This window comes from Hippoglossus hippoglossus, chromosome 14 (assembly GCF_009819705.1).
Source record: "Hippoglossus hippoglossus isolate fHipHip1 chromosome 14, fHipHip1.pri, whole genome shotgun sequence".
NCBI lineage: Eukaryota > Metazoa > Chordata > Actinopteri > Pleuronectiformes > Pleuronectidae > Hippoglossus > Hippoglossus hippoglossus.
In genome coordinates, this window is record NC_047164.1 from 24,261,716 (window position 1) to 24,281,296 (window position 19,581).

General features: G+C 40.3%; 1 protein-coding gene across 22 annotated transcripts in view; it reads right to left on the minus strand.

Annotated features, from left to right (window-relative positions):
• Positions 1–19,581, minus strand: part of dlg2 (discs, large homolog 2 (Drosophila)) — a 188,388-nt gene that overhangs the window by 135,322 nt on the left and 33,485 nt on the right. For 16 of the 22 annotated variants that reach the window (XM_034605663.1, XM_034605671.1, XM_034605669.1 and 13 more), the window contains 2 exons: positions 15,487–15,638; positions 8,921–8,989 (listed from right to left, as the gene is read on the minus strand). In XM_034605663.1, the coding sequence (XP_034461554.1) occupies positions 8,921–8,989; positions 15,487–15,638 (221 nt within the window). Of the gene's footprint in view, positions 1–2,578; positions 3,099–8,920; positions 8,990–15,486; positions 15,639–19,581 lie in introns of those variants that run through there. The other 6 variants (XM_034605673.1, XM_034605672.1, XM_034605662.1 and 3 more) reach the window with 4 other exon arrangements.

The following is a 19,581-nucleotide window of genomic DNA, read 5'->3' on the forward strand; positions in this document are numbered from 1 at the left end:
TCTTCCCCAATGCATGGTGGGACAGGCTTTAACCCACTGGCTGAAAGCAGCTGCATCTGACAACAATGCTGAGAATCCATCAGCACAGAACAGTGTAGACCTGCTTATTCATGCAATTATCAAATCAGCCACCAACACCTTTTGGGATGTGGAAGAACAGGGGGTTGACAGCATGAGTGTGTGGCTGACAAATCTGTGGAAATGATTAGATGTCAACACGGAGCAGAATCCACGACACCAAGAACTGAGTGTTTGAGAGCGGAGGAGGAAACCACCCAGCACTGCTCTATTGTTCAAAATAACAATACACTCAATAAGTGTAAATATTGAGTGCATTATGGATACCACAATTACATGGTGAAAACACAAATGGGACAACTCTACCAGTGAATGAGACAATGAACCCTTGAATCAGTGGCTTTAAAGACATCATTCTGTTTATCTCTGACATGTTCAAATATAGTATAACTATAAAGGAGGTCCATAAAGTTAGCATATTTTGAAAAAAAGGCAGTTACACAGCATCAAACCTAAGTTTTCCTTTTAGCCACCATTAGCTGCACTCATACAGACCAACTGAGGCTACAGCAGCAAAACCCCCTGAGTATATCAAATTCGGCAAATATGCATTTCTTATTTATGAATATAACTTGTAAGAGGAAGACTATGAACAGTGAGTTTCAAAACTACTTTTGTATCAAATTTTACAGTGTTGAAGAATGAAGTCACCTACTCACTTCATACTGTGTGGGTGTAGAAAGAAGAGTGAGGCTGACGAAGATGGACAACATCCTCTTATTCCTGAATGTATCTGGACTGTGGGAGGAAACCAGAGCCCAAGAGAAACTCCACACAGAAAGACCTGAGCTGGTCAGCCACTATGAATCTTTAAACCTGTGAGGCAACAATACTAACATTCACCGAGCTGCGTGTGTAAAATAAATCACTACCCCCATCAACAACCTCTATTAAAGTTACAACACTTTCTTCTCACATGAGGTGAGTACACAGTATGAGGCACTCATGAGCGGAGGGTAGCAAAGTAATACTGACTTGATAATGACTTTAGTGCAAAAGCCAGGGTGAATATTTTACCATGGCTTTTAGGGATTCAACAGCCTCAATTACCAAAGGGGTCTGTGCTCCTGTCACATGTGTTTTCTACATCATACACGGAGGTGTCCATCTTTAGCATTTCCAGTCAGGCGGTAGGCTGTCTTATTGGATGTAGACTATTTCTATACTTAGGCTTCAAACCACTCAGTGGAGATTTTCCGCATAAATGACGAGGAAAGCTCTGTCAGGTTCACTTAGAACAGTCTGTGCAAACGTCAGTGTGACCTTAGTGTGATGGAAATAGTAGGGGAGTTGCTTCCAAAGGAGTAACCTGTTCCCTGTTGCTTTTACTGTTGCTACCTGCAGCACTGTTAGCTTATATGATAAACATATTTGATTAACTTCTAATAATGAGCATTGCTTGGATTTTCTGTTCACATCAGGTTAGTTTTGCAGGTATTTTGTCAATAACTATGACAATTCTGATCTGATGATGGTATTGCATAGAAAGCTATTGTTATTCACCTACTGGGCACCTGTGCAACAGTGGTGGACCATCCGCCTCAAACCCTGTATGGACGAGCAACTAAAGTGATAAAAAAGTGTTCAAAATAAAGGACATCACTGCACTTGCTGTACCGTACTTCAGTATAAAAATAAATGTATCATGTTACCTACTACAACCTTTGTTGTAGTTATCAATGTGATGTGCATATCTATATCACATACAATTCAACAGGAGGTGTGAAACAATGACATAAGGTTTATACCTTAAAGTGGGTATAGGAACCTACTTAACTAACATATATAAAACACCAAGAATTGAGTAATATCTGTATAAGAAATGCTATTTAAAGATCATACTCTTACAAACAAAAATATCATTCTTATATCTTTAGGAGAAAGTGAGAAGAGTCCACTAAAAAAAAAAGAACACAGGCATTTTGTCAAATAGAATACTTCAGTTCTACGGCTTGCATTAGAATTTCTATATCATGTGTTGTTTCTAACTGTTTCAAAGTGGACTCATCCAACTGCTAAGAAGTGCTCATGTGCTTCGTGAGCAGAGGGCTGCAGAGCCCAGAGCCAGCTGACAGAAGTTTATCCCAACTTCTGCAGCCATATCTCAAAATACAGGCACCCAATCTCGGGTGTTGACTGACATGTATACCCTATAGTTAGAGAAGAAGTGAATCATTCTCTCACACACATTCACACAAAAAAATACAACTCACCCTGTCAGGAGATAATAGACTGCCTGCTCTAAGCAACTAAGAACGGTGCAAAATCATTTATTCAACTCTTTACCCCAGAGCCCAAAGTGAAGAGGTGATAAAGACGATCAGGACCGTGATGGAAGACGAAAACATACATGCACACATTCAGAAACAGCCCACACACAAACACAGCCTCATTTCTCCTGCTTCACTGCATGCCTCATTCTCGCACAGTGCTCAGTCCAGGTCTCCCTCTCACCCACTCTCTGGTCTAGTGAATCATTCATTCCTTCTGTGTTTCTTACCTTAGTGGTGACAATGCAAAGACAATCCATGCTGGCCAGGCCAAAAATGAGCTCTCAACCTATACTCAAAATCATCACCACTAAAATCAGCACAGGAGGAAGATGGAGAAAAAGACACCAGTGTGAAGATGCAAGGAGGAAAAATAAAAAAGGTAGGAGTTCCTGAAGAAGACGAGGGGGAGGAGGAGAGGAAGAGAACACACGCACGCATCCACACACTCATACACGCTCGGGAGGGAGAGAAGCCACGGCGGACAGACGTTGCAGCATGTGGGCACCTTGTAAGGATTGGGATGCCTCCTCCACAGAGCTCAAGGCAATCAGGATTCCTAACGCCATCTCAGAGCGAAGCACACGTCATCAGCCAACACACACAGTAACACACACATTAAATATGCCCAGCAGCAGGCCTGGCCTCCTCCAGCAACCCAAAAGCATCCCTTAGCTTCTCTCCCTCTCATTCATCCTCTGCCTCTTGTTTTCAGTTCAATGTCTCCTCCTCCTCTCTCTCTCCTGTCTTTGGGCTGAGCAACCGAGCAGTGCTATGATAAGAGAGACAGAGAGAGAGCGAGGGAAGCTAGTAAAGGACGAAAGCGTCAGCTCAGCGGAATGAATTACGTTCCCATGCTTTCTGTTTCGCTAGCAATTAGCTGCAGTGGCAGTCTGCTGGAACTTAATAATACCACACTCTCTTTACGCACAGTCTTACTTTACCCCTCCCTCTGTTTGCAGCAGCTCTCCCTTTAAATACAACCTCTCTGTGTGTGTGTGTGTGTGTGTGTGTGTGTGTGTGTGTGTGTGTGTGTGTGTGTGTGTGTGTGTGTGTGTGTGTGTGTGTGTGTTTGTGTGTGTGTGTTGGTTTTACAATTATTATGCAGAAAAACTGGTAACCAGTCACAAACACGAAATGGTATCTTCTGTTCTGTTGCAGAAACATCATGATGAAACAGTGAAGTTGACCTTTGACCTTATACAATGACATCACTTCATTATTGAATACTATTCAATATATGTGTAAAAGTGTGTGGTAATTAGCATAGTCTTTTTTTGAGTTATGGCTTAAAATGTGTTTTGTGAGATTACAGTGATGTTGACCTATAACAATTTAATCAGTTCATCCTCGAGTTCAATTGGATGTTTGTGCTAACCTGACGAGCCATCGACCATCTGGGGAGGGTTCAAAACTGTTCGTAAAACGGCAGACCCTTAAAAAAAATATGATTGCATGATCTACTGCTTTTATACAGGCCAGTTAGGAGAAGAGCGTAAGTCTTTTGTGAATGAGGAAATGCTTGAGTTTGCATATAACTGATGTTATTGCAGCACCTACGCTCTCTGTGAGCTGCCTATGCTCTATATTAAGAACTGCAACCGTAGCTGACAGTAGTTACTCCCATGCAACTGAGGTTCAACCAGAAGCAAAGCACTACCTGATTCCTGACCCTAACCGTTTAAAAAAATGGGAGAGGCATGCGGTCACAGCGACCTTGACCTTTGACCAACAAATTCTAATCTGTTCATCCTTGAGTTCACATGAATGTTTCTCCCAAATTTGAAGAAAATAAAGGTGTTCCCTACATATCACACCCTACAGAATGTTACAGACATCCGTATGGACGGACAACCTGAAAACATAACGCCTGTGGATGTGACATAGAAAACAATGATTATTGCATGAGCACTCAGATTCTACTAGCGGCTCTTTTTAACATTGCTGCATAATCATACTCCTCTTACCATAATGTTGATGCGCCAAATATGAGTCACAGACAAAAGACTGCAATGTACTGCTGATGAGAGCAGTAATGACAGAATGAAACAAAATCACTTAACAGCTTCTTATGTAACAGTGACAGGTCTTGACTTTGTTTGTGTGTGTGTGTATGTGCGCTTGAGCGTGCGCGCGTGGGTGTGTGTGTGTGCGCGCGCGCGTGTGTGTGGGTGGGTGTGTTTGTGTGCGTGTGTGTGTGTGTGTGTGTGTGTGTGGGTGGGTGTGTTTGTGTTTGTGTGCGTGACAGCAGAGAGAAGTGGCAGCAGAGCTAAGATTCAGTTCAGGGTTTAAGCGCTTCAATCAGCTGGGTGAGCACATGTACATACATCATCCATAACATAAGCAGCCTGTCAATCATGCTACAATTTGAAAACTGGTGAAAAACATGTGATTGTCTGCCCAAGAATACAACACATGAAAAAGCAACTGTCACTGCACTGCACAGTGATTTATCAGCAAAATAATAAATCCAGTTTGGTGCGATAGGTTTTCAAAGAGAAATGCAACTATATCTAGTCTAATAGTAACAGACTAGGGCAGCACAATATTAGGAAAACATGCGATAGGCGTTAACCTATTTGAATATTGCTATGATGATATGACTTGCGATAAATAAACAAATGTTTCAGTAAAGTCTTTCTGCTTTGGTTTCACTGCTAACATAGACCCCATACAGCAAGTAGCCTATGCAAACACTGAAAATTCCACCTGGCTACGGGCACAGGTATCACAGACAGCTCCACAGCCCGAGGGAGGAGGCGCACAGCCCGATGGAGGAGGCGCACAGCCCGATGGAGGAGGCGCACAGCCCGGCCACAGCGCCACCAAGTCTGGGGCAGACACCCGGGGAGCCATGCACAGCTCCACTAAGTCTGCTTACTTAATGCCATAAATAAGCCATGTACTTCTTTTATATAATCAACCGCTAGTGATGAATTTTACCCGGGACAAACCCTATCACCAGAAGTTTCCACAGTAGAATGGCAGGAGGCGGAGCGAGATTTGATGGAGTCGCCTCGCAATTCTCTGTTCACTCTCTATTCTCTTCTTATTCTTTTGTTCAGACAATGATTAATTGATGAAAAAAAACCATCAATGATCTGGATATCTTCATTTCTTTATTCAGAAATGCAGATTGTGAATGCATGGCACATTGAACACCATTCATCGCAGTTCAAGCAGTCTTTTGTGATACATATCTCGCACATGTTGATATGGGGATGACGATAACTTTTCGACATATCGTGCAGCCCTATCACAGACACATAATTACAGTAAGTAACAGCAGTCCAGGAGCCATTATGTAAAAGCATGAAAAATGATTTGTGTTGTTTAAAGGCAACACTGATGTAATCTTTGTTTCTTAGAGGATAAAGGATTAAACGTGAAACACAGCTGTGCTTCAGTTACAGGACACCAGCTTTACTCATGGAATGCAAGAGAAATTTGATTTTGATTAAATGCAAAAGATGACAATATATGTTTTATGGTGACATGGCTTTTAATTTTCAACTGGTGTCAATCAGTTTCACTAATACCAACTGTCACAGAAATGTTTTTTTGACTGCAGCCGAGGAGTTTTTTGTGTTTCAGTTCATTTTCAGGGGAGCTCCACATAAATTGAGCCCGAGTCCCACTCTAAGCAGCAAGAGCAAGTGAAAACATCTGTGAAGGATCTTTAAAATGCAAAGCTGTATCTCTGACTATTACCGCTCTTTATTAAGAATCAATAATCTACCAGCTCAGCCAGTTCCGATATCCCAAGCCTCAGGTAACCTTAACCAATCCAATGTCCAAATCCCCTCTCTATCAGCCTCTGAACTACAGCACATGCCCCCCATCTTAACTGTGACAGTACCTGTTTGCTGGAGCCATCCTGGTGAAGAAGTGTGTTGCGATATTTGACCGTGATTATTGCTTTCATTTGAAGACAAAGCACCTGTAGACTCCCAACCTCCTGTTGTCCTCACTGAACACATTCACAAGCTCAGACTCCCTCTGCCAGAGTGACAGGGTTAATCTTTTCAGGTGATGCAGCTCAGGCAGCTCCGACTTATTGCATTAGAGAGAAGGAATGCTTTAACCTCATTTGTTAGGGCTGCCACAGACTAGGTGTGACAAATTTGGACTGCTCTGTGTATGTGAACAACAGTGCTAACAACATGCTAGACGGATTTACTCAAATGCTTGTGTACTGTTCGACCTTGAATCTGGCCTATGTCTGACCTACACTAATGTTCCTCAGTCATTTCCTGACATGGCAACTATAAGTCATCAGACCTGAGAGTAAATTAAATTAGATAAGGACTTTATGCATATTAAGAACATTTATTCATTCAATGAAATACATGAATGGATATTACATTAAAATCTCATCTCATTTTTAATTTGAGAAGATTATAATCAATATTGAATGAACTGTGTGGAATATACAACCCTTTAAACACATAAAGCCCAAAGTTAAGGGGTTGACAGTAACTGGATGGATTGAAGTGAAATAAGATCATCATAATTAACATTTAGAGGAAAGTCATCTGCAGTCAGTGACCCACAACATCATAGAGATATTCCACTTCATCAACCTGAAAAGCTCTTTGGTTGTTTGGGTTGTATGTTTAGGATCATTGATGATATTCAATCAAATTCATGTTGATGCATTTGACTGAATGTGAGCAAAGAATGCTCCTGTACATTGCATCCATCCTACTGCTTCAGTCAGCAGTGACATCATCATCAAATGTCACCAAAACAAACAGCACAGAGTACCTGAATGCACTGACTGACAAGGCAATCCATGGAACATATTGTATGGCAGGACCTCATTTCATCAGTAACTTCACGCTGCACCTATCGATTCATTTTTTATCAATTGATGTATTATTTTTTCGATTAATCGATTAATCTAACAACAAAAAATAGCCTAGTCTGAACTGCCAATCAGCCTTTTACACTCCCATACATAATCTCTCCAAAATAAAATTGGTGCAAGACCTTGTAAAAGGAATATATCAATCTACATTTAGCTGTCCAACAACAAAATAAATGCAAACCAAAGTAAAATCCAAATAACTTTCTGGAGGAATATCAAAGCACTGTGTAAATTCAATAACAATAAATTTAATAAATAAATAAAAAAAGAGCTTTTGAAAAAGGTATCTTAAAATAAAGTGCTTAATTAAAAAAAAAATAGATAAAAGGATTAGGTTTTTGTTGGTTTTGGTTTGAGTTTCCCATTTTCTCTTAATATATATCTACATTACACATATAAACAATCTCAACAAACATTAACCACTAAACAGCTTTCACACTCTTTTCTCTTTGTTCCCACTTTCTCCTGTTCAGTGAGAGAAGTGAACTCTACTGTGTGCTGCCAGGATTTACTACCGTAAAGATGGAAAAAGCTGTGCAGGTTAAAATAAGACTACCATAAATGTGAGAAAGGGTGCGCAGGTTAAAATAGAAACGCTCCATCACAATCTAATAACAGGTCTGGCTCCGTGAAGAGCGGCTTCTGGGTCTAGAGCGGACCGTGGTTTGACTATTGGGAACCTATGCTAGATGATAGTGGGCGATTTTTTCCGCTTCAGCGTGCTCTTCAGGTGAGTCCATGCTTTGACTGTGCGCAGCCACCTTCCATACAACTCATTTACATAATCGATGACGCCGATGACGTCGATTGCGTTGACGCGTCGCCCCAGCCCTACTCCCCATCTCTTGTACAAACAGAAATAAATTAGCTTATGTCATTTCAATAATATCATTATTATTTATATTAAGAGAACAGGAATGCTTCTTTCTGGTCGCCAACCTTTGAACCACATCCCCCTCCCTCGATTAAACCTCATTTACTTCAGTGAGCATGTTGTTTGGATTACAGGACTACCAAATGCTTCTGAGGAACCAAGTTATATTGCTGGGGAAAGATGAACTGACACTGGCCAGATCACCTTTTCTATTAACATAATGACGACATGTTGCAAACATATTTTCGCAAGTTAGAAAAATGTTGATACTGAATTTATGTAAAATTATCAGATGATACATTTTTTTCAGCAGAACGTTAGATGTTGCAGCCAAAACTCCACTTCTCCTGACTCCAGCATGAAGAGAATGTTTTATGGTACAGTTTCACACAGCTCTTGGTTCAGAAAATGTTAACAATGACTTCAGATACAACCTGTTTATTTATATGTGACCAAAACCACAATTTTTCACTGACCTTAACCAAAGTGTTGCCTAAAACATACCATAGACAAGACTCTGGTAACTGTTTTGTACAACCTCCATCCGGCGCAACCACCTCCTGGTAAGACCTTGCCTCTGGACATAACCATTAACTAACAAAACATATTTGCTGTTGCAGTTGTATATAAAATAAATCTCAGGGAGACACAGTTGTCCAATGCAGATTTAGATCATTGCCATTACTGATGATTAGGTCAAATCAAAATATTACACCAAAGAGTTTGATGGACCGCTATGGATGGGAGAATTGGTCCCTGATGAACACCAAATGTAAGACATTCTATACACAAACACAAAAGGATGTATTGCCTAGAGAGAGAACTCACCTCAGAGGACTTGGTGCTGCTCTCTCCCTGCTCCATCCCACTAGGATCTGAGCTGCTCTGTTCCCTCTGCTGGAAACAACACACAGGTGTAAGTAACTACAACCTCAAACAGTAACACACTGACCTGACAGAATCTGGAGATTAGGGATAGGCCAAATGCAAACCCTTTGTAAAGGTTGGTGTACCGTACCATAGCTTAAACGGAATTTTGATTTGGGACAGTAAGCTTTTGAATTCTTAATAATGTCTACCGTACATGCAAAATGCTGAAAGAAATTGATTAAACATGGTTATTTTCTGGCATTTCCTGACAGTGTGTATGTTAAATAAAGTGTTATTTCAACTGGAATTTAAAAATGTGTTAGTTCATTATGTTGAAAAAAAACATATGTAAAAGCACAACAATAACACGATGCAGTTGTAGGAGTTATGCAACATTTGGCACTGATGTAGACGTTGGCTAGTGTGTCTGTCTGTTGCTGTGGATAGTCTTTAATTAGAGGCCTAGATGGCGTAAGCCTATATGTGCCTGTGGCAACCAAAAATAAATCCTTGGCACATTAAGACGTACTACAAACGCTCAGTGTACGCAGGCTTGCTTTATCACTTCCTCTGTTTATAGCAGCTCTCACGTAAAATGCAACCTCTCTGTTGATAAATTCTATTTAACAAATAAAGATTGTACAATGTTCTCTATACATACAGTACTATAAACAAAAAAGCTGGGTCATTCTGCTTGCTGGGCCAGTAATACAAAATGAGACATCTGTCTTTTTTCCTGTATATTAATGCCTTGTCGCAAATAATTCGTTATATCATGATTAAAGATGCTATATAGCTGATAAATATTTGTAACACTGACTGAAGGATTCTAGTATGATAAACCAGCCAAAACCTAAAGATTACATGAACATCATTTTCACCATCCATAGACACCTGGTGAATTCAGAAAGTAACTCACTCACGATTATGAAATTGATGTCCGTAGCAGGATGCTGGGGATGTTGCTATTGATCAGCAATGCTATAGGGGCACCACCACACATTCACTCTACTGGAGCAGCCCTCAAGTCGCCTTTGGAACATGGAACCATGTCTAAAGGCATAGTCACACCAGGTCATTCAGTTCCTCCCCTTAGCCCTGCTAAAGTACAGCGTGGGGCCTCTTGCATGCAGATACAAGTGGAGAACAATATAGAATGAATAAATCTAATACCCTATAAACTTAAAACAATTGTTGATACAATTTCAATAACCCCTTTGGACTCTCTTAATTAATTTGCATGGTGCCATCTGCCATCACATTGTTTGACAGGACATTTTGCCTAATCGTCAGAGGGCTGATTGTGGTAACTCATCATGGAATATAACAGCAGTGTCCTGATGACCTCACGCTAGGGTCATCAGTCTCTGAGGACTCTTCTAATCCCCTTCACTTATCCCTATCCTGGTTCTACTGGATGACCTCAGCAAAGTGGTTCAAGAGCTCCTGCTGTTACACTACTCTGCTATTTTGGGAGCTATAAAAACATTGTACACATGATTTGTTTGGAAATGTACATTCATGACCCTTATGACAATTTCCTTACTGTTATTGCAGAAAAGGTCAACTATGACACACAGCTATGACTATTAAAACAAATAGGATTACTAGTGGATTACCAAACTGGTTGGTTGCATTCCAAGTCATACATGCATAGGAACATGCCTGGTGTGCTCAGACCCACAGGTCCACACTGGCCATTCTAACATCAAGCACTAACAAAAACAGCATCATCCTACTTCTTTCTTTGAGTAACTGCTCAGTCTAGGAAGAAACTATAAGGGAACAAATATTTGAAGGAACTTGTTTTTTTATGCTTAGTATTTTTTGGTGTGTGCATAGACTGTATTCTAATGAGGCTGACCTTCACTGAATCTGAGGTTTCACTGAATCTTTGCTTAGCGACAGTTTTTTCTTAAAAATACACCCTATACATCAAGGGTGGGGACCCTTTTTTCTTTCGAGGGCCATACTAAATTATTGTTTATTATTAATCAATTCTGATTCACAAGGTCTCGATTCAATTGGATTCAATATCTATTCAGTTAAAGATATTTCATTGTACATTACCAAATTTGCTTGGATATGTGCAACTGTGCAAGGAAACCTCTAACTTAGTGCATTATGAAGAATAGGGTCACGATAACAAATTTTGATGGAAGATATATATTAAAGCATAATCATGCAAGTACACCCTTTCAAAGAGCAATGAACTTAAATCTAAAGAATTGAAGAAGTGTCTCACAAACTCTGGAGCGAATCAAACAAACACAAAGTAAACTTCAGTCCTGTTCAGATCCTAATGACGTGTGAATAGTGTTGGTGTTTATTGTTAAAGTATTAAGTGAGCGCAGGTCAGCAGGAGTGTGGAGGGAGGACACACAGACATGAGACTCTGACACGGTGCAAACCAACCGCTGCTCCTGCTCTGATCATAAAGCAGTAGCGCTAATAATTTATCACTGTCTGTCGTGGAAACCCTGTATTCACATTTTTGTTGCCACTGTTCGACATTTATCACCTCGTTCACGTCAACGAGTTCTCCTCTCTTGTCTCTGCTTCACTGTCTGTGTGAGTGAGAGGGGGCGGGCCCCGGGGGCCTGTGTGTGTGAGCGTTTAAACTCCGGCTTGCTCCCAGACTAAAGCCCAATCCATGCTTCTGCATCAAAGCTATGCCGTAGCCTACATGTAGACGTGTACCCTACGCAGAGCCCTACACCGTATCCTGACATGCACCTTCACAAAACTGTAACTACTACGCGTCGACAGGATGCAGACCGCAAGAGCTGTGATAGATCCGCTTGATAGCATTGCATCTCCGGCAGACTCGCCGCCATTTTTTAATTAAGTTGAAGTAACGAACATGGACGACATCTTTCTTTTCTTCGTTGAAGTTCTTCAGGAAAAAGTAATTACTCTTAAACAACAAACAGGTTCAACACAATCCGCTTAGTAACACCCGTCATTGATGCCAGAAAATCTGTAAATAAGCAGAAGACACTCAACGCAGCATAGAAACTCTACCGCAACTAGCGTTTTGGCGGTGCATCTCATAGACACCTACGCACAACTATGAATGCTCGGCCCCATGCGTAAGCTATGTGTGCACCTACGCAGTACCTTCAACAAAGAAGCATGAATCAGCCTTAATGGAATAGTTTACAGAAAAATGAAAATTCACTCATCATCTAATTACCACTATGCTGATGAAAGGGTGGGTGAAGTGTTTGAGTCCACAAAACAATTCTGGAGTCTCAGGGCTAAACTTTGTTGCAGCCGAATCCAATACAATTGAAGTAGCTGGCGACCTGCACCTCAGACGTAATAAAACAACAGAAAAAACATAACATGCCTCCACACAGTTGTGTGGTATCCTCCAAGTGTCCGCAAGTCCCGACATTCATATTCAACTCGAAACGAGGTCATTTACATCGTGTTTTAGGCGTAAATGTCTGCTGATATCTTCCTACGAGGTGCATTCATGGACCCTTGGACACACCATCTTGTGTTTATGTCCGCTAGCATCGCCACTTCCTGTGGACATTAAGGCTAAAAACACGATGTAAATGACCTCGTTTCAAGTTGAATATGAATGTCAGGGCTGGCGGACACTTGGGTGACAAAAGTTTTTTGTGGGCTCAAACACTTAACCCACCCCTTCAACGGTATAGTGGTGAGTAGATAATGAGTGAATAACCTTTTTCCTTTGAACTATCCCGTTAAGGAGAGAGGAGATGAGAGACAGAGCAGCTAAATGCAGGGGCACCAGTGTGACCAAAGAATGTTTCGTGGCACTACACGGTTTTAAAGTCACATGTGTATTTGTGTGTTGTTTTCTTTTGTATTTATAAATTGCCTCGCAGGCCTGATCAAATAATTTTGTGTGCCACATACAGCCCATAGGCCGAAGTTCCCCACACCTGCTCTATATCATGATTCAAGAGTAATTGTATACATTCTGTATGATAGCCGGAATTGTTATATGAACTGTCAGCACAAATTGACAATTTTATGTCTAAGCTTCACTTCAAAGATTTGTGCCACTGGAGTGCTTGTTCTAAAACCTGCCTGTTTCTTTCCATGTGGTAATATCTCTGAGCCTACTTCACAAGTATTCCTTGTCATTAGTGAGTCCTCCTTAAAAAGTTCTGTATACACTGTCAGTTAATGTACTGGACGTTATGTACAGGTTTTTTTATATACATTCTATGGTGCACAGTGAAGTTAGAAAACTTTGCATTCATCCTACCTGGTTTATCTGGAATAAAATTTGATAATCAATGCTTTGTATAAAATTAAACAGAATATGCTTTAACATTGTTCATGTTTGTTTTTGAATGTTTTACAGAACTGTTGTTTTTTTCACATGTGTATATACATACATACATGCTATTTCAGAGGTCTGTTAATCATTTAACAGAATTCACAGACCCAAGCTCACAACTTTTCAAAATGAAAACTCTATAATTCCATTCGATATTAAGCAGTACAGTTAAAAAAATGTGCTTAAACTTCAAATATAGATCACCCTAAATCAGAATATCCCCGATCAACCACATAGCACAAAGATCTATTATTATTACCTTTTGAGTTCTACTTTGATTAAGACAGGAGGTGGACATAAGCAATGGGCCAATGGTCGAGGCCCAGTACAAAAGTAAGTTGATGTTGTGTGAGGACAAATATCATGAAACCACTGTCTTGAAGACAGTGTACAACAGCTTCTCATTAACAAAGAAAAGGTGAGACTGTTTGTTTGCAAGGCCCTGCCCTCAGGGGAGCAGATTATTGCTTCTCAACTACAACTGAGCCCTTTGAAAGAAATACCGCAAAGTACAACTTGGAGGCTTTGAAGCACTTTGCTGCATGAAGCTGGTATAGGAGCAAGCAACAAGATTAATGCAGAAACACGTTAACATAGTGGTTAAAGTTTTAAGCTCTCAAATCTTTATTTCTTTCATCTTTCTTTCTACTTTGCTTCAATGGCGGAATGTTTGCCAGATAACCCTCAGATTTTAAGAGGCTGTTTCCAACAACTCTTAGTTAGCTAAAGTAATGAAGAATTTAAATACTGTAGTAGGGACCTAACCTTAAACCTGCCTCAATGCAGCACAAAAGTGTTGCTAGTTTCAGACTGGCACAGTTTTCATTGTTCTTTTCCAGCACATGGGTGTGTTGGTCGTAAAATGAGGTGTGGTCAGGTGCATCGTTGGTACATAAGTCAGTTACCTGGACAGAAGTCAGTTACACAGCATTTCAGTTATTTTAAGACTGCAGAGAGAACCATGCACCTGTATGGTGCAGCAATCTCTTTTCACTGTGAGGACAGAGTACACTCCTAAATAAACACACTGAAAAGACAGCAATTTATGAAATTATTCAATTTCTAAAAAAGCCTACTGCAGCTTGTTTTGAAACAGTTGGAGAGGTCTGTTACATGTGCCAGACAGATTTGTATTGATTTAGTTCTGCTTCTATTCATCTAAACATCTTGCTCAAAAAACGTGTGTAGTGAAAGGTGACTTTTTTAATTAGGTGGTATTCTTTTCATCATACAGCAACAAGCAAAAATTAATTCAACATTCTCTTACGTAGCAAAAAGCTCTCCCCAAAGATGCATCAGTTCAACCCTTTTGTTTGCTCTGAATACAAATGATTTAATCTGCCCAGGCTTTTCAATTTGTGCTGTGCTTCTAGTTGACACTGTTAGCGTCAGTTTATTCACAAACACCTCAGTATAAGAGCCAAGATAGAAAATGTTCCAGGAATGGTTGTGATCAGATTTGTGTACAGTGGACTGGTGTGAATAGCATCAATGTAGTATATACAATGTGTTACATCCCTGATCAATTAGGATCAGTTGCTACTGTTGCTAGTCACAGGTCATGCATGGAGTTCACATTAATACTTTGGTTAGCTGCGATCATGTTGTTGGTGACAGTGAGAGACCATCAGTGTCTCCATTCCTTTGAAAATTCACTGGTCTGGAAAGAGACTCAAATATTAGGACAACTGAGACCAATATTCTGTTCAGCACACAACCACGGTCCCTGAAGTCTGAGTATGTGACTGACTTGTGGAAAGTGGTACCGGGTCTCCCTATGTATAACCGTTCTAAACCTTTTCTATCCCAATTGGTGAAATGGGATGCTCCTAGAGATTAGACGGGGGGTTGGGGGGCAGTCAGAAAACTGCAGGTTTTTCGCTGACTGCGTGATTGTCTCATTGAAATAATTCAATAACCTAAACTTTGAGATGTGTGTGCAACTTTAAAATTTTCAACAGACTGAATGGTAATTGGTCATCTTATTATTTTTATTTGTGTTCTTATTTAATTTGTTTTTACTGTGATTTCTATGGAGCAATTCCCTAACGCTTAGACTTTTGTGAATTGATCTTTGATGTTTGCTGATTCATGGTTTGCTTTTGTTCTGGCCTTTTCGAATGGCTCTTGTGATATAGAGATAACGCTGCAGTCTATGTATGTCTGAGGTATTGCTGGGCTGACATCACATCAGACTCACCTCCTCCACTGGGCAGGCCGAGTGTGCAACATCAGAGTTCTGTATGGAAACACTCTTCTCCCACTTGTCAGCCATGTGGTTGACCTCCTCAAGCTTTTGTTCACAACTCTTCTGTGTGTTTAGCAGCGTCACTTCATAGAACTCCTGGATATCTATGGAAAAATGGATGTTACATGATCAGGTGCTCTTCAATTCTCCACAGACAACACAGTTATTACATTTGCTACCAGTTTAACCTGAATCAGTGTGGCATCAATTATACAAAGAACTTTGTCATGAAAAAACTCCAATCAGTCCCTGGCTTCAACGTGAATGTCAAGGAAACCTTTACTGTGCCCTGCTATCAGACAGTGTTCATCTCCATTTGTCTCAGTTCCAACCAAATAAAACCAATCCTCGCACAGCGTATGCAAATTAACTTTCCAACAACTAATATGCTTGTATTCCTTTAACATACACTACTTCCACTCAGCAGACCCAAGTGGCTCAAATCTGATCCCCCCCCCCCCACACTTGTGACCCAGATCTGATTGTTTCATGACAGTATGAACAGTACAAATCACATGGAATTTAAGCTTTTCTAATCAGATTTGGGCCACTTTCAAAAGTGGTTCTAAATCAGATGCAGAACAGTTTAAAAAAAATGCAACCTCAGTCTGAACAGCCATGTGACCCTTATCAGAATTCAATGCGACTTTTACATCACTCTAGATCGACATTCCTCTTATTTTTGCACAGGAGAAGGGCCGGGAGTCACCCGGCGAAAATAAACATGGAAGACAGCCTCGATGGAGGTCAGTGGAAGGACAGTGAGGTTTTAGACCTCATAAGTACTTGGGGTGACACGTCTGTGTAAGCAACACTTTAGGGGTTGTGTCGTAACCGGTCTGTGTTTGAAAGCATATCAAGAGAAAAATGGAATCGTAAACGCTCACATCTGTGGCCTCCATGTTTATTAACAACTTCTTCTCCTTGTTTATTTCTGTACACAGCGTGCTGACATCTTGTTGTTCTTCTGCGTATGCGGGTCACATCAGGGCCATGACCAGTTCGCATTGGAGTCTGATACTGGCCACATTTTAATAGATAATGTGAACAGCTACATAAAAAAATCGGATCTAGAAAAAGAATCTGAATTGAGCAATAAGGCTTGCAGTGGGAACGTAGCTCAATTGTTTCATTATATTCAACATGGCTGGTAGGAGGCAAAAAAACACTCACTTAGAGAGAACATCCAAATTCTACAAAGAATACACCAGTGACCAAACCATAGATTGTATATAAAAACGCCTCTCCACCTTCTCCCACTTTCCAGAAATGAACACTGAAATATCCTGCATACGAGCACTGTCATCTTGTGTATTTGGATACACAAGCTTGACCAATCAGGAGTCAGTCTCAGCAGTCAATTATGAGGTTTTCACCCCATTTTCTAACATCAAATAACTTGAATAAACACCAGTGTGATAGGAAGTGTCTAAAATAAAAGAACCCATCTTTGCAAAAAATGTATTTGATGTGCAGCCTACTTTCGTAGGGCTGAGCATTCATAGTTGTGTTTAAGTGTGTGAGTCGTGCTGCAATTAAACCGCCGGACTGCTAATGGCAGTAGAGTTTCTATGCTGGAGTGTTTTCTGGTTTGTGGTTCGCATATTTACAAATTCTCTGTTTACTTCAGAACAACGTCGAGTGTTACTAAGCAGATCGTGTTGGAGTTGGAGCTGATAGATGTTGATTACTTTTCTGAAAGAACTGCAATTAGTCTGCCGGAGATGCGATGCCACCAAGCGGACCAATCACAGCTATTGCGGCCTAAGTCGCCTCAATGCGTAGTTAGATTTTTGGGGAGGTGCATGTCAGGTTATGTAGGGCTCTGCATAGGGTACATGTCTACTCGAGGCTACGGCGTTGTTTCGACGCAGAAGCATGAATTGGCCTTTACTCAGGTGCATAGCAGGTAGGTTGTTTAGAGCATCTTGGAACATTTGCCTCAGTTGTTATGTGGACTTCAGTCTGTCTTCAGTCTTCTCTTAATGTGACCCCACACTATCTCCATGATGTTGACATCAGAGCTGGGATGGGCAGATCATCTGCTGCGGGACTCCTTGTTCTCCTTGTCTCTAAAGACAGTTCTTTATGACTGGCAGTATGGTTAGGATCGTTGTCCTGAAGCAGAATTAATCTGGAGCCAATGAGAAACCTTCTGATAGGGCCGGTGATGGATATGAATCCAATGTGCCTAAAACCTTCTTCTCTACCTCAATCCCTAGAAAATCACACAAATATGTCAATCAAGTGACTAACCCTAAAACTGTAGCCAGTCATTTCTGAACAAAAGATGTCTTTTAGCAAGAAGATGTCACTGAGTTAAGCCTCACCTGAGAGAGGTCAGATCTCACAGCAAAATCTGATCAAATTAATAACAACAGCTTTGTTGTTGTAATGGAAATTTGAACTGTCTGTGATACCTTGTATATAATGTCTTTCAACTCCATGAACTTTCCTTCACCTTTTTGTGCATGAACCTTCCTTGAACTTGTAAGAAACAAATGCAGATGCGACCAACAGAACTGGCTTTGGTCCAGTACTGATTGCGCTTACGGAAGTATCATTGTGCAAAGTGTTTCCTCTATCTGACAAGAGAATTTCATAAATATCTGAAGGAGTGAAATCCTCTTTGTCAGACTTCTGCATCACATTGTGGTGTTGAGAACTATGTCCTATTCTGCTGAATATAGACTGATATATTCTGAAAGACCCTCGATTATATTCTTAGATATATTCTTTTGTGATTTTTTGTTATATTCTCTATAATTATCCTAAAGCTATTCTAGCCTAGTCCGCGTGCTGGAGTGTCCTTGGGCAAGATACTGAACCCCAAATTGCCATAGAGAAAAGTGCTGCACAAAGATGCACTATATGAATGTGTGTGTGAATGTAAAACTGTACTGTGAAGTGCTTTGAGTGGTCATCAGGCCTAGAAAAGCTCTATATAAATAAGGGTTAGGGTTAGGAACCATTTACCATTCACCATTTTTACACATACACACACAGAATACCATAGCAACAAACCTTGCCTGAATCTTCACATCAGCATGACTGGATGATATAAATATGCCAAACTCCTTGAATGTTTCAATATGTTTGCAACATCTATGGAGAAATTGTTCATCAATCAGAGATGTTTTTCACTTTTTTCACTAAACGACAACTAGTGACTGTAGCTGTGCAAACAAGGTCTTCTTAGACTGAATGTCAGCATGAGTCAATGCTATATCAGCTTCACTATGTTGGTCTTCTGGAGCAATGGACTCAACATCTGTTGCTGCGTCATTACAACATCTACCACTAAGCATCTGCATTGTGCAATGAGCTCTTTGTTTGACATTCAATTCATGTCCTGTTTTTTCTGAAATGCAGACCCACTTTTGAATGGCTATGTTTTACAGAAGAACCAGACCCTTAACAAGTGATCTGCCATGGCAGCCCAATGCCTCGGCTCTGCACATAAAAGGCATATTTACATTTAAATGGATGTTAATAAAAACAAGCTATTAGCATTAACCACCAGACTTGGCTCATGCTTCTGTCCCAATCCTACACAAATGACCCAGTGCATTTCTGTTTTCACAAACATGAAATAAACTTACTGATTTACTGAGGGGTTTTTTTGTAAAACAAATGAGAAAAATGGTCACAGTTCAATCTTTTTCTAATTCAAATGAAAACAGGCTATTAAGGACAGAAATGAATACAGCTAAATTTATGCAAATCCCTAGAAGCTGTTGAATAGCTGGTGTGCAGCAGGGTGAGTAAACGTGTGTGTAGGACTACATAGTACAAAACCTGTGGTTGTTAGTTGTCACTCAATATTAAATTACAAAAAAATTGTACAACGCAACACACACTTTGCACTACAACACACAATGCTGATGTTTTCTACTTTGTACTTAAAAAAAGTAAAAAGCATTATAAATACTTAAAAACAGATTTCTCTCTATAAACTATCAGACAAACATCAACAGTGCTGACCTCCATATTGGTATGTCAAGCACAAACACGCAGTCTCAAATTAACTACTATATACACTGAATT